Consider the following 12,043-nt stretch of genomic DNA (forward strand, 5'->3'; position numbering starts at 1 on the left):
GGGCGGAAGTGGCAGTATTTGACCGAACTGGTCGAATACTGCTACTCGGGATCCTGCGCGGGACCGGGCACCGTGAGAGGAGAGGGAAGGCTCATTAGGACCGAGCCTTCCCTCTCCTTAGGTGAGTATCTGACTTTTTTATTTTTACACTGGTACACATTCACTTTAACAACTGAAAAAGTACTAACAACTTATTTTGAGCATTTCCTTGCTTGCTGGGGCTTACACACTTAATGTACAGTATACTGGATACATTAAAGCAGCAGTTAACAGCTGCAAACAGGACGTTTTAATGCATCGCTCGAATCTTGCGCCACCGTACACGTGCCCGCTCCTGTGGCTCGGAACTGCCAAGATTGACACATCTGTGATTGGTGAACTGGAACATGTGTTCCCTGAGCCAATCAAAGTGCCTGTAAGGGAAGGATAAAGGTTCTAGTGAGAAGCCAATGATTATTCAACAAACACTGCCTGTGTGCTCTGATATTTAGCAGTAGAAAAAAAATTACATAAAAAAAATACATATTTTACACTACATAAGTTAAATAAAAATATATTAACCCCTTCTTACCCTCTCCCCCACCCCCATTGTTACCATAATAAAAATAAAATAATAAGAATACATAAATCGTTATCTTAGGGACACAGCTTTTTTAAAATGTATGTCATGAGGGTATACTACTGTTATTTTAGCAAATAAGGGCTTGTAATTATTGATAGGGTACAGTGAGAGCAATAGTAATAGCTGGAAGCCGAATTACATCATTTCCTACCATCCACGTGGACCTAGAGGGGGAATAGTATTTAACGTTGCCGGGAACTTGTGCAGTTGCAGGATAAGCCATATACCGGCTGTATCCTGCTCCCAAGTCTCCCGGTGGCGATTCCTCTTGTACGCCTGTACAGGGTCATTTCTATTTTTAATGCAGTGCTCCCCTGAAAGACCAATAATCATGGACATCCAGTATTAACATTTGGCATTTTGTCTGAATCTTTCTGTAATATTGTTTATTATAGATAATTAAATCCTCAAATGATTTGAAATAATACATTGAGGAATGTTACTCTTAAATTGTCCCACAGAATAGTGTACACATCCCTAGCTTTACTTCTGAAAGGCTAGCCAATATTTTGCTTAATGTCTGTATGAACTACTAAATATTATTCTTCAGACTTATTTCCTTTTATCTTAATCATTAACTCGTTGTTTATTGGTTTGGCCTTCTGTTAGCTGACCTTGTGGATCTTTGACAGTTATTCCTTTATTGCAGTTGGCTTTTTTATTGGAGATCACAGACATAAACAGAACAATCATGCTGTATCACTGTATAATCACTTACATGAGTGAGCAGCCCATGTTGCTATCTCTTCCGAGAGATACCGGTGCAGTGCTGGCACTAGCACAAGGAAATAAACCGTGAAAAAAATACAGCTTATTATGATTATTCAGTGACTCTTGAACTTTCTTTTTGGCAGCTCCATTAGATATCTAATAAACAACAATTAAGTTGAAAGCCGCTGCTTCTAAGTAAACCTGTAATCGTCAAAACTGCCCCTGGGGGGTACCTCGGGATCCTAATAAGGCTTCCCCCATCCACCTGTGTAGCCCGGTTCCAGCGCTGGCACCCTCCGAAAATCCGACGGCAAGCTTGCGCAGTCACAGTAGCGCAGTATGGGCAAACAGCCAGGTTTTCTACCTTGCCTTTAACTCAAGTAAATAGAGCATATCTAAGATTCATTTAATAAAAACAAAAATGAAGTTTGTTAGAACTCATAAAAATGACATTTAAGAAGGTCACCCCAAACAGGTAAACAAAACTGAAGCTCTTTTCGGGTTTCCACTTGTGCCAGCATGTGTCTCTGAAATCCCAATGCAAGAACGCATCAGAGTCCCTCTGGCCATGCCATGCTTGGCTATGGGGATTCCCATGCGTGATGCAAACAAATGCTGCCAACAGTCCATTTGGTTCCCCGCAAACAAAATCGAAAGCAGCCTATTGATTTTTATTGACTGTAAAATCGCATCCCAGTACGATTGGGGAAACGGACTGCAGGGATTGCACTAATGGAAACACAGCTTATATTCACAGATAAACTGATACTGAAAGATTTAGCAGCTGATGAGAAAGTCAAGAGACTTTTTCAGACAAGAGATTAACGCTCAGTGGATTAGTATTCTGTAAAGGTTCATATACACATGTTCTCTGTTTGGAGATCGGGATTAGATCACCTAGGGTGACATCGCTGGGCCAGCTGTACAGATGCATATCAGCTATGTAGCTGACGACGCATTCTGCCGCTATGCAGGGCTGGTAGAGAGTGACAACAGAGTAGTCACGTGCATGATGTCATGCAGCAGGTGAGTACCACAGACAATGCGATCAGCCATTGCGGTGGTGAGTTGCTCCGCAGAATGGATCACTTGCGTGTTGGGGGTCAGCCACCGCTGAACACACGCCTATCAGCTGAGGCGGTTGTTATCAGCCACTTCAGTCAGGCATGTGTTTAAGTCAAACATTCCACTAGAAGAAAAGGCTTGAAGGTCAGGAGATGTGATTTTGAAAGAGCAAGTTTTGGACCATAATATGCTTTTTCATCTCAGCCTGACCATAGTTTGTGCAGTCTTGTTTTAGCAACTTTCATACATGCTGCAAGCTTCTTATTGCCTTGAATTGCCTATGGCCCTGTGTCTTGAGTACTGTATGCCATGAGACGCCCAACCTTGCTGCAGTAGTAATTATTTGCACGAGTCAGGAGGCCATGTTGCTCAGTTTCACCACCAGAACAACTAACTCACTGACACCCACGCTTCTCTCTGGCATTTATTTTATAAAATAAAATATCTGAAACAGAAAATAAAATATTCAAGCAGAAATAGTGTGCCATTATTCCTTACAATGTACTGAGCCAAAGTGGAAGCATTACATTTTTTTCCCAACTAAAGTGGAATTTCCTTTTAACATTTGATGGGTTATATCACTGTATATTCCCTAGAGTACAACTTCATGTGTAGGGTTTTCAGGTTGCTTTGCTCCCAAAAGTGTAACCTCATAGTTGTGGGCAAATAACTTCTTAAAATACAAATGGTTATTAATATTCTTCTTATTACCTTTAAGATGCTCAGTGGTAATCATGAAGTCTGAAACGAACTAGGAAAATAGCGACATTAATGTTGTCTTTGGTTTTTATCAGACAGGCCTGTCATCCAGAGTCGCCATTCTTTGGACAGCTCCAGGTTAATAGACCAAGTTGAAACGGCTCAGCCTCTGTGGATTACACTCGCTCTCCAGAAACAAAAGGGATTTCGGGAGCAGCAAGCAACCAGAGAAGAGAGACGGCAAGCTAGAGAGGCCAAACAAGCGGACAGACTGACTAAAGAAAATGTAATGTATTGCCACTGAAAATATGTGTTTGTAAGAACATGATTTGTGAAACTCAGGGAAAGTGAAGACCACCTAAGACACCTAAGTGTGGTAAATACAGGGGATGGACAAAAATATGGAAACACCTGGCAAATACTTAATTTACTTATTTGCTAAAGCGCAGTTTGAAGGTGGCACTGTGTTTGTTGCGTAATACAAGTACTCGAATAAGCTTGTCTTCATTCTGCAAGCATCATTTGTCATCAAGGTAGTGAGTGGTGTAATTTTGAGTTAATAATGTCAGAACTAACAGAATTCCAACATAGCTAAATTGTTGGGGCTCATATGTTCAGTTGGGGCTCATATGTTAGTTGGTTCTGTAACCAAAGTAGCAGAAGTGTCTAGTGTTTTATGAGGCACTGTATCCAAGATTATGACAGCTAACAAAAAGACTTGCAAAAAGGCATCTGACAAACACCAGGGTGGATGGAAAAGTGTGTTGAGTGACAGAGATAAATGAACATTGTGTACGGTTGTAATAAAAAAGAAAAAAAAAAAGTCTACAGCTGTAGAAGTGACTGCTGAGCTGAATACCATGCCCACAAACCATATCATGACCAAAACAGTACGATAGGAACTCTACAACCAAGGGATGAGCTGCCATTGCAAAACTACTTTGTGATGGAAATGCTACTAAGTGACAAGGTAGTCAAACCAGGACTGTGAAGCAATGGAAAAAGACAGGTGAGTCAAGCATTACATTGTTTCCAACTTCTGTCCAAATTGACATCTGGAGAACGGTATTCCAAGCTTACAATTCAAATTGTTCACTACCAAGAGTAAAACCTGGCGAGTGTTATGTCATGGTATGGCCAGCCATATTGCAGTATTTTACCGGACCCATTATCCTGCAAGGTCACATGATTGGCAATGACTATGTGACCATTTTGAGTGACCAAGTCTATCGCATGGTGCAAAGTTTGTTCCCTGATGATTATTATGACAGAGCCTCTGTTCACACAGCTCACATTGTCGAGGAATGGTTATCTGAGCATCAAGACAAAGTTTTAAATCTGCTATGGCCTTTGCAATCATCCATCTCCAGTATTATTGAGCCCTTGTATTCAGTGTTGGTGACAAATGTCCAAGTGTGCTATCCACCTCCATCACCCAACAGAACTTGACAATGTTTTGCAGGAAGAATGGTACAAGATTCTCCTGAAAACTATATAGGACCTCTGTTTATCGATTCTAAGGAGACCACAAGTAGTTCTAAATGCTGAAGGAGATCCTATGCCATATTAGTTGTTTCCATATTTTTTGGCCATCCCCTGCATCTGTTTGGATTGTTTGTCCTGGACATGCACCTCCACACCTGGGTCAGGCATATATTTAAAGAGACACTGAAGCGAAAAAAAAATTATGATATTATGATTTGTATGTGTAGCACAGCTAAGAAATAAAACATTAAGATCAGATACATCAGTCTTATTGTTTCCAGTACAGGAAGAGTTGAGAAACTCCAGTTGTTATCTCTATGCTAACATGCCATTAACTCTCCGACTAAGTTAGTCATGGAGAGGGCTGTTATCTGACTTTTATTATCTCAACTGTAAGTGAACTGTTTACTTTTTCTCTGCCAGAGGAGAGGTCATTAGTTCACAGACTATTTTGAAAGAATCATTTTGAATGCTGAGTGTTGTGTAATCTGCACATATTATAGAATAATGCAATGTTAGAAAAAACACTATATACCTGAAAATAAAAGTATGAGAATATTTTCTTTGCTGCTAATCTTCTAGTAATTATTCATAGTACACAACCAATTCATTATATCATATATTTTTTTTCGCTTCAGTGTCTCTTTAACGGAAGTAGCCAGGGTTTCTTGTAGGAAGATTTAGACACATTACAATTTTATTAGACAAATATTTACATTTGAATGGTATTTTAGAGACATCTACATTTTTGTGAACTTACCTAGAAAGCAGTTTTATTATAACATCAGGGAAGCAACTATTTAATAGAGTTCAAGTCGATTCTAAGGTTGGTGACTTCTGCATCCACGGTACTAAACGTCTTGCACAATCCAGTCAGAAGCAAATGTCATTCTTGTGTCTATGGAAAGAATAAAACTTAATTCCACTTACAGTATTTATAAATAAGGCCCCTTCCAAACAGTCAGCTGACAGGTGGTGAATTCACCGCCTGTCAGCTGCTCTCCTGCACTGGCCTGGTGCTTGTTAGTGCTTGGTACAAGCGCTGGACATGGGGCCCCCTCATGGAGTCACATTTGAGCACAGCCGCATTTGTGTTTATACATATCATGCCAGGGCTCTCTGCCTCAGAATAATGCTACCACCTGTCAAGCGCTGAAATGCCTAGTGTGACAACTGCTGCCATTTGGCTGTGGTTGTGTTGCACCTGAATGGCACCTTACAAGCATGTAGTTCAGCCTCCAGTCTGAAAGAGGCCTTAGTAGGGGATAAAGCAAGTTGCTGCCTGCAGCAATAACTACTTTAGTGTAAAATAATTTAAAGGCTTTTTTAAAACAAGCTCTGGTATCAGAATTTGGTGCAGAGAGTGGCTGATCTTGCCAGGTAGCATATAAATGACTTAAAATGAGCTTTTGTAAAATACACACCCATATGTTATTCTTTGAAGACATTTTGAAGATGTGTATACGTTGTCCTTCACTAATACTCATTGATTATTTACAGCAGATATTGAACTAAGAAGTGGCAACAAAAGTAAGACAGGCTTTGTTATGACATACAGTAGAAGATCAGGTGACTTGTCGAGAGCTGTCCTGTTGGATATTGTCTGGTTGCTGCTTCTTCCTTGGTGTTTTGTTGACCTGAACACTTTAATCTCACTGCTGCTCTTGAACATTTTATAACAGGTATCCAGTGTCCAGCCTGGGGAGTACCGGAGCAGATCTGGGTCACTTCCAAAGCCATCGCCACAGGAAGAGAAGAAAGCTGACACGGTGGTGACCCGACTACAGCGCAGAGAACAGCTGCAGAAATCCAACACACTTCCAACATCTGTTACAGGTACAACTGGGTTCATTTAAGTAAAAATTAAGAGTCCTCACTAGGAAAAATTGATATAACGCACTGGGTGGGTGTATACACACCTCAAACCTTCAGTGCATTGAGGTAATATGGGACTAAAACTTAGTTAACATAACTAGAATACTGGGACAGAAAAGAAGATGAATCTAGACCTCAAATTTCCAAAAATACAAAAAACTTATTTGACAGCCATCATTGTGACACACGAACACTACATTAATTATTAAAACCGTTTAAAATCAGTTGATTGGACTGCACAAACTCTCACACCATACATCTAAAGGGTTCCAGCACACACACACCTGCACTTGCATACAACCTATAGACACATTTCAGTGAGTACTACTTGAATGAACGCTGCAGCTAAACTGTGTATCAGACTTGTTCAGAGAACTACTCCTGGCCACACTGTAACAGTCTCATGACTTTCAATAATCATCATCATTTATATGGATGTCACAGTTCTTAATCGATATGTCTTTGTGGTCCAAGACAGTTAGTTCAAGCAGGCAGTAGATAGATCTTGCAGATAAGCGACAGGTTATCAGTAGCAAAGGCACATTGGTCAGCTTAAATGTCCAGCTTTGATTAACAGCATGAAAGCCAGTTAGTTAATTTTAGCCGTGCATCAATAGAAAGCTTGCAGTCTATTCAAAAACCACGCAGAGTTAGTGCAGCAGCACCTCAAAAATGGCAAGTGAACATGAAGGTTGGCTGTGAGTGCTTGGCTGGGCTAAGCACCCTTTTCTTCCGCCCACCGCAACTCAACCAACTAGGTGTCCTGTATGCGTACTCACGACCTGTGGGTGTCCCAGTTACTTGCGCAGGGTGAGGGGATCCCCTTTCTCTGATGTGCGCGTTCCGTCCTGAGATCTACCCGCGCCCACGTCGTGGCTAGTCAGCGGAAATCAGCAAGGGACCACTTACAGGAAAAGTTTGGCGTCTTTAGCTCCACCCACCGACATGTTTCGGCCAATCACGGCCTTTCTCAAGGTATGGGGCGTGGTGGAAAGGCTCCTTCTCTCTTATGTATCCTCAGAGCGGTCACGTGATCAGGTTTGCTGGATAGGATGACCATAGTTTATATTTTTACATGCATAGCTCCATAGTGTAGTTATATATACTGCCAGCTTTGTTTTTTCTGGATATTTTCACATATATAGGGGCCCTAAATGTTTATTCAATTGTTCATAAATGAAATGTGTCTATTTCTTTCACATTTCTTTTATAATCATTTCATAGCAAGTGCATTGCTGAATAACATTATTTGTAGAGTTCATACACTGAATTTCATTCAGATCATTCCTGATACATAACTGAATAATATTGATTATAGAGATGTACCTATTTATAATCTATCTCTATATACGTTTTTCACTGTATCCTAGAACATTCATCAGTGCATTCTCACACCATCTTTCATAGCACACTTATTTTATTCTTAAAGGGGACTGCACATCTAATCAGAGTTTTTAATTGAGATTCATGCTAAAGCATCGTAAGGACATAGATCAAAATTCAATCAGCCAGCCACCATTTTGATGGATATAAAGCTATCCTATTTGCGTCATACCTGCTCACCAACTTTGGGGATTAATTACTTCTGAATAGCCCCACATAGTGGTATTGCTCCCTCTTTAACTTCTAGTGCTATAGAGGGGTATAGAGGGATGCCTAATGTGAGTGGGGTTTGGGGTGTAGGGGGATTCATAGTATGAGTGAGGCTGGTTAGGAAGATGAGATAATGAAAGAGACAGGGGGGTGGGGGTGTAATGTGAGTGGAGTCTGCAGGGGAAAGGGGAAGGAAGTAGGTGGATGCATACTGTGAGTATTCTATGGTGGAGAAGCTTGAAGAGGCGGAGTAGGGCAGGACTATATTCTGAGTGGAGCCCCAACTTCGGAGCCCTAACTTCCTACTCCCAGGAGAATTTATATAAGTTATATAAATAATTTTGGTCATCATCTATGAGTTGAACATTGCTTTCTAGTGACCATAAAAATTCCAATTACTTTTGATTTACTCTTAATACATATTCTAATGGTATAAATAGCTGCACCTTCATGGACAAGTTTTTCCCATGAAAACTGTTATTTACATTTGTTTGTTATTTACAGCTTAGGCTTAGCCACTCTGCGACTAGAGATGAGCCGAACCTCCGATTTTAGGTTTGCGAACCTACCGCGAAAGTTCGGTTCGCGCGAACTTTTCGCGAACCGCAATAGACTTCAATGGGGAGACGAACTTGGAAATTTAGAAAAAATTATGCTGGCCGGAGACATGGTTGAGTGGGATACACGTCAAAAGTCTCAGTAAAAAAACCTAGATTTGACGCAAACCAGTGTTTTAAGGTCAGAAATCACATTGAATGTTGAATTGCAGGCCTAAACTGCTTTACAACATCTTGCATGTGTATACATCCGTCAGGAAGTGTAATACCCTCTCTCCCTCCTCCTGAGGAGGAGGATCTTGTCTTCCAGGGATTTGTAGGATGTCAAAAGCACGCTCACATACATTGGCCAGGAATCGAACCCATGTCAACTGCTTGGAGGGTAGCTATGCTCACCACTATACCACCAACACTACAGGCTGAAGCCAGCCTAGCTGGCCTGGGAAGGATGAAAAGCTAGGTGGCCATGCAACCATTCCTGCTAACCTAAAGATTACTTGTGTCTAACAACACATTGGCTTAAGACTTTACCAAATCCAATGCTCCAATATGGGGAAGCTTCTCTGTTTGCTGTTTTTTTGTTTGTTTTTGTTTTAAGTGTGGTGTCACAGTTCACTCATCTTTTCAACTACAAGAAAGGCCCAGGACAGGAGTAGTCTTAGCTACCGTAATATCTGTTACGGCAGGGCCCTTATTACATTTTCTCTTACAGGGCTATGGAAACCGTTTTGCCCATGCGATAAAGCGAGGTGCAAAAATGAAATCATGCCTAGCAGAGGTTGGTTTCGATCCATAAACCTTTGGGTTATGGGCCCAGCACACTTCCACTGCGCCACTCTACAGTCTGCTTATATTTGTATACAATCTTCAAGTTTAAGAAGGGTACATTAGTTGAAATAGTTACACTACAATCTATGTTACATCAAGGCCCTAATGACACTTTCCCTTAAGCCATAGTCCCTATGGCCGCCATAGCCCCTTAAGAGAAAGTGTCATTAGGGCCTTGCTGTAACATAGATTGTAGTGTAACTATTTCAACTAATGCACCCTTCTTAAATTTGAAGATTGTATACAAATGTAAGCAGACTGCAGAGTGGCGCAGCAGAAGGGTGCTGGGCCCATAACCCAGAGGTTGATGGATCGAAACCATCCACTGCTAGGTGTACTTCATTTTTTACACCTTGCTTTACCACATGAGCCAATCGGCGGCCATAGCCTCTTAAGAAAAAGTGTCATTAGGGCCTTGCTGTAACATAGATTGTAGTGTAACTATTTCAACTAATGTACCCTTCTTAAACTTAAAGATTGTATACAAATGTAGGCAGACTGCAGAGTGGCGCAGCGGAAGTTTGCTGGGCCCATAACCCAGAGGTTGATGGATCGAAACCATCCTCTGCTAGGCATGATTTCATTTTTGCACCTCGCTTTATCGCATGGGCAAAACGGTTTCCATAGCCCTGTAAGAGAAAGTGTAATAAGGGCCCTGCCGTAACAGATATTACGGTAGCTAAGACTACTCCTGGGCCTTTCTTGTGGTTGAAGAGATGAGTGAACTGTGACACCACACTTAAAAAAAAAAACAGCAAACAGAGAAGCTTCCCCATATTGGAGCATTGGGTTTGGTAAAGTCTTAAGCCAATGTGTTGTGAAACACAAGTAAGCTTTAGGTTAGCAGAAATGGTTGCATGGCCACCTAGCTTTTCACCCTTCCCAGGCCAGCTAGGCTGGCTTCAGCCTGTAGTGTTGGTGGTATAGTGGTGAGCATAGCTGCCCTCCAAGCAGTTGACCTGGGTTTGATTCCTGGCCAATGTATGTGAGTAAAATGGCCGGAGAACCTTGCCTTTTATAAGGGGGGTTGGGGTTTAAGGAGTGAGTGTAGTCTGATTGGCGACAATGTGCCTGCTGACTGTGATGTAGAGGGTCAAAGTTGACCCTAATGGAGCATTATGGGGGCGAACCGAACTTCCGCAAAAGTTCGCCTTCGCCGGCGAACGCGAACCACCCAAAGTTTGCCTGGAACTGTTCGCGGGTGAACCGTTCGGCCCATCTCTATCTGCGACCCCCTAATGCAGGATGGCGGCCGCAGAGTGTCCTCCTCGTTCCTCCATCATGCACTGGGGCGGGATCTCACGATGTGTGAGATTTGGCAGAAGCTCGCACAAGCTCTAACGAGAGCTTCCGTAAATAAACAGTGCGGGGCTCTGTGATCCTCTGTGATCAGCCTACCAGCCATGATCACAGCTGACAGGCTGTTAAGGAGATAAAAAAAGCTATTTTTTTTTGTAGAGCACTGTAATCTAGCGCACCGCTGTACTGGGGACAGCTATGTCACTGAGCTGTCCCCTCAAGTGGCTCACAAACTGATCCCTTCTCATAGCTGATGCCTATGAGAGGTGATCACTATGATTGGATCTCGGGGAAGGTGGGAGGGAAATAATTATATAAATAGACATTTTTAATAAAAAAAAAAAAAAAATCGCAGCAGCAATCAGATGCCACCAACAGAAAGCTCTGTTGGTGGCAAGAAAAGGAGGCAAGATTCATTTGTGTGCTAAGTTGTATGGCCGTGCAGCAAACTGTTGAAGCTGCAGAGTGCTGAATTGTAAAAAATGGCCTGGCCACTAGGGGGGTGTAAGGCTGAGGTCCTCAAGAGGTTAAAGGACAACTATAACCTAAAACAAAAAAAATTAGATATGGGAAGGCTCTGGATCCTTTAACCACTTGCCGACCGCGCACTCATACCGCGCGTCGGCAAAGTGGCAGCTGCAGGACCAGCGACGCAGTATTGCGTCGCCAGCTGCAGGCTGATTAATCAGGAAGCAGCCGCTCGCGTGAGCGGCTGCTTCCTGTCAATTCACGGCGGGGGGCTCCGTGAATAGCCTGCGGGCCACCGATGGCGGCTCCCAGGCTAAATGTAAACACAAGCGGAAATAATCCGCTTTGTTTACATTGTACGGCGCTGCTGCGCAGCAGCGCCGTAAGGCAGATCGGCGATCCCCGGCCAATCAGCGGCCGGGGATCGCCGCCATGTGACAGGGGACGTCCTGTCACTGGCTGCACAGGACGGATAGCGTCCTGTGCAGCCCTGATCTCCGGGGGGGAGCAGGTAGGAGAGGGAGGGGGGAATTTCGCCGCGGAGGGGGGCTTTGAGGTGCCCCCCCCGCCAGCCACATGCAGGCAGGAGAGATCGGACCCCCCCAGCACATCATCCCCCTAGTGGGGAAAAAAGGGGGGTGATCTGATCTCTCTGCCTGCTACATGATCTGTGCTGGGGGCTGCAGAGCCCACCCAGCACAGATCACTCAACACAGCGCTGGTCCTTAAGGGGGGGTAAAGGGTGGGTCCTCAAGTGGTTAAAGCCTTACCGTTCCTCTCAGCATCCCCACTGCCAGGTGCCTGTTCAAATCTCCAGCCAGCCACGCTTGTGTATGTGCAG

At 43.0% G+C, this 12,043-nt stretch overlaps 2 protein-coding genes across 8 annotated transcripts in view; one reads left to right on the forward strand and one right to left on the reverse strand.

Moving 5' to 3' along the window:
* Window positions 1–12,043, forward strand: part of CRACD (capping protein inhibiting regulator of actin dynamics) — a 219,971-nt gene that overhangs the window by 201,396 nt on the left and 6,532 nt on the right. For all 7 annotated transcript variants that reach the window (XM_068278594.1, XM_068278592.1, XM_068278590.1 and 4 more), the window contains 2 exons: window positions 3,193–3,383; window positions 6,265–6,418. In XM_068278594.1, coding sequence (XP_068134695.1) covers window positions 3,193–3,383; window positions 6,265–6,418 — 345 coding nt within the window. The remainder of the gene's footprint in view (window positions 1–3,192; window positions 3,384–6,264; window positions 6,419–12,043) is intronic.
* The window catches only part of AASDH (aminoadipate-semialdehyde dehydrogenase), a 161,200-nt gene that overhangs the window by 74,405 nt on the left and 74,752 nt on the right, over window positions 1–12,043 (reverse strand). Inside the window, exon 16 of the transcript XR_011030970.1 lies at window positions 5,343–5,480. The gene's annotated coding sequence lies outside the window, so the exon portion shown is untranslated. The remainder of the gene's footprint in view (window positions 1–5,342; window positions 5,481–12,043) is intronic.

The sequence above is a fragment of the Hyperolius riggenbachi genome, chromosome 1, assembly GCF_040937935.1.
Source record: "Hyperolius riggenbachi isolate aHypRig1 chromosome 1, aHypRig1.pri, whole genome shotgun sequence".
NCBI classification, from domain to species: domain Eukaryota; kingdom Metazoa; phylum Chordata; class Amphibia; order Anura; family Hyperoliidae; genus Hyperolius; species Hyperolius riggenbachi.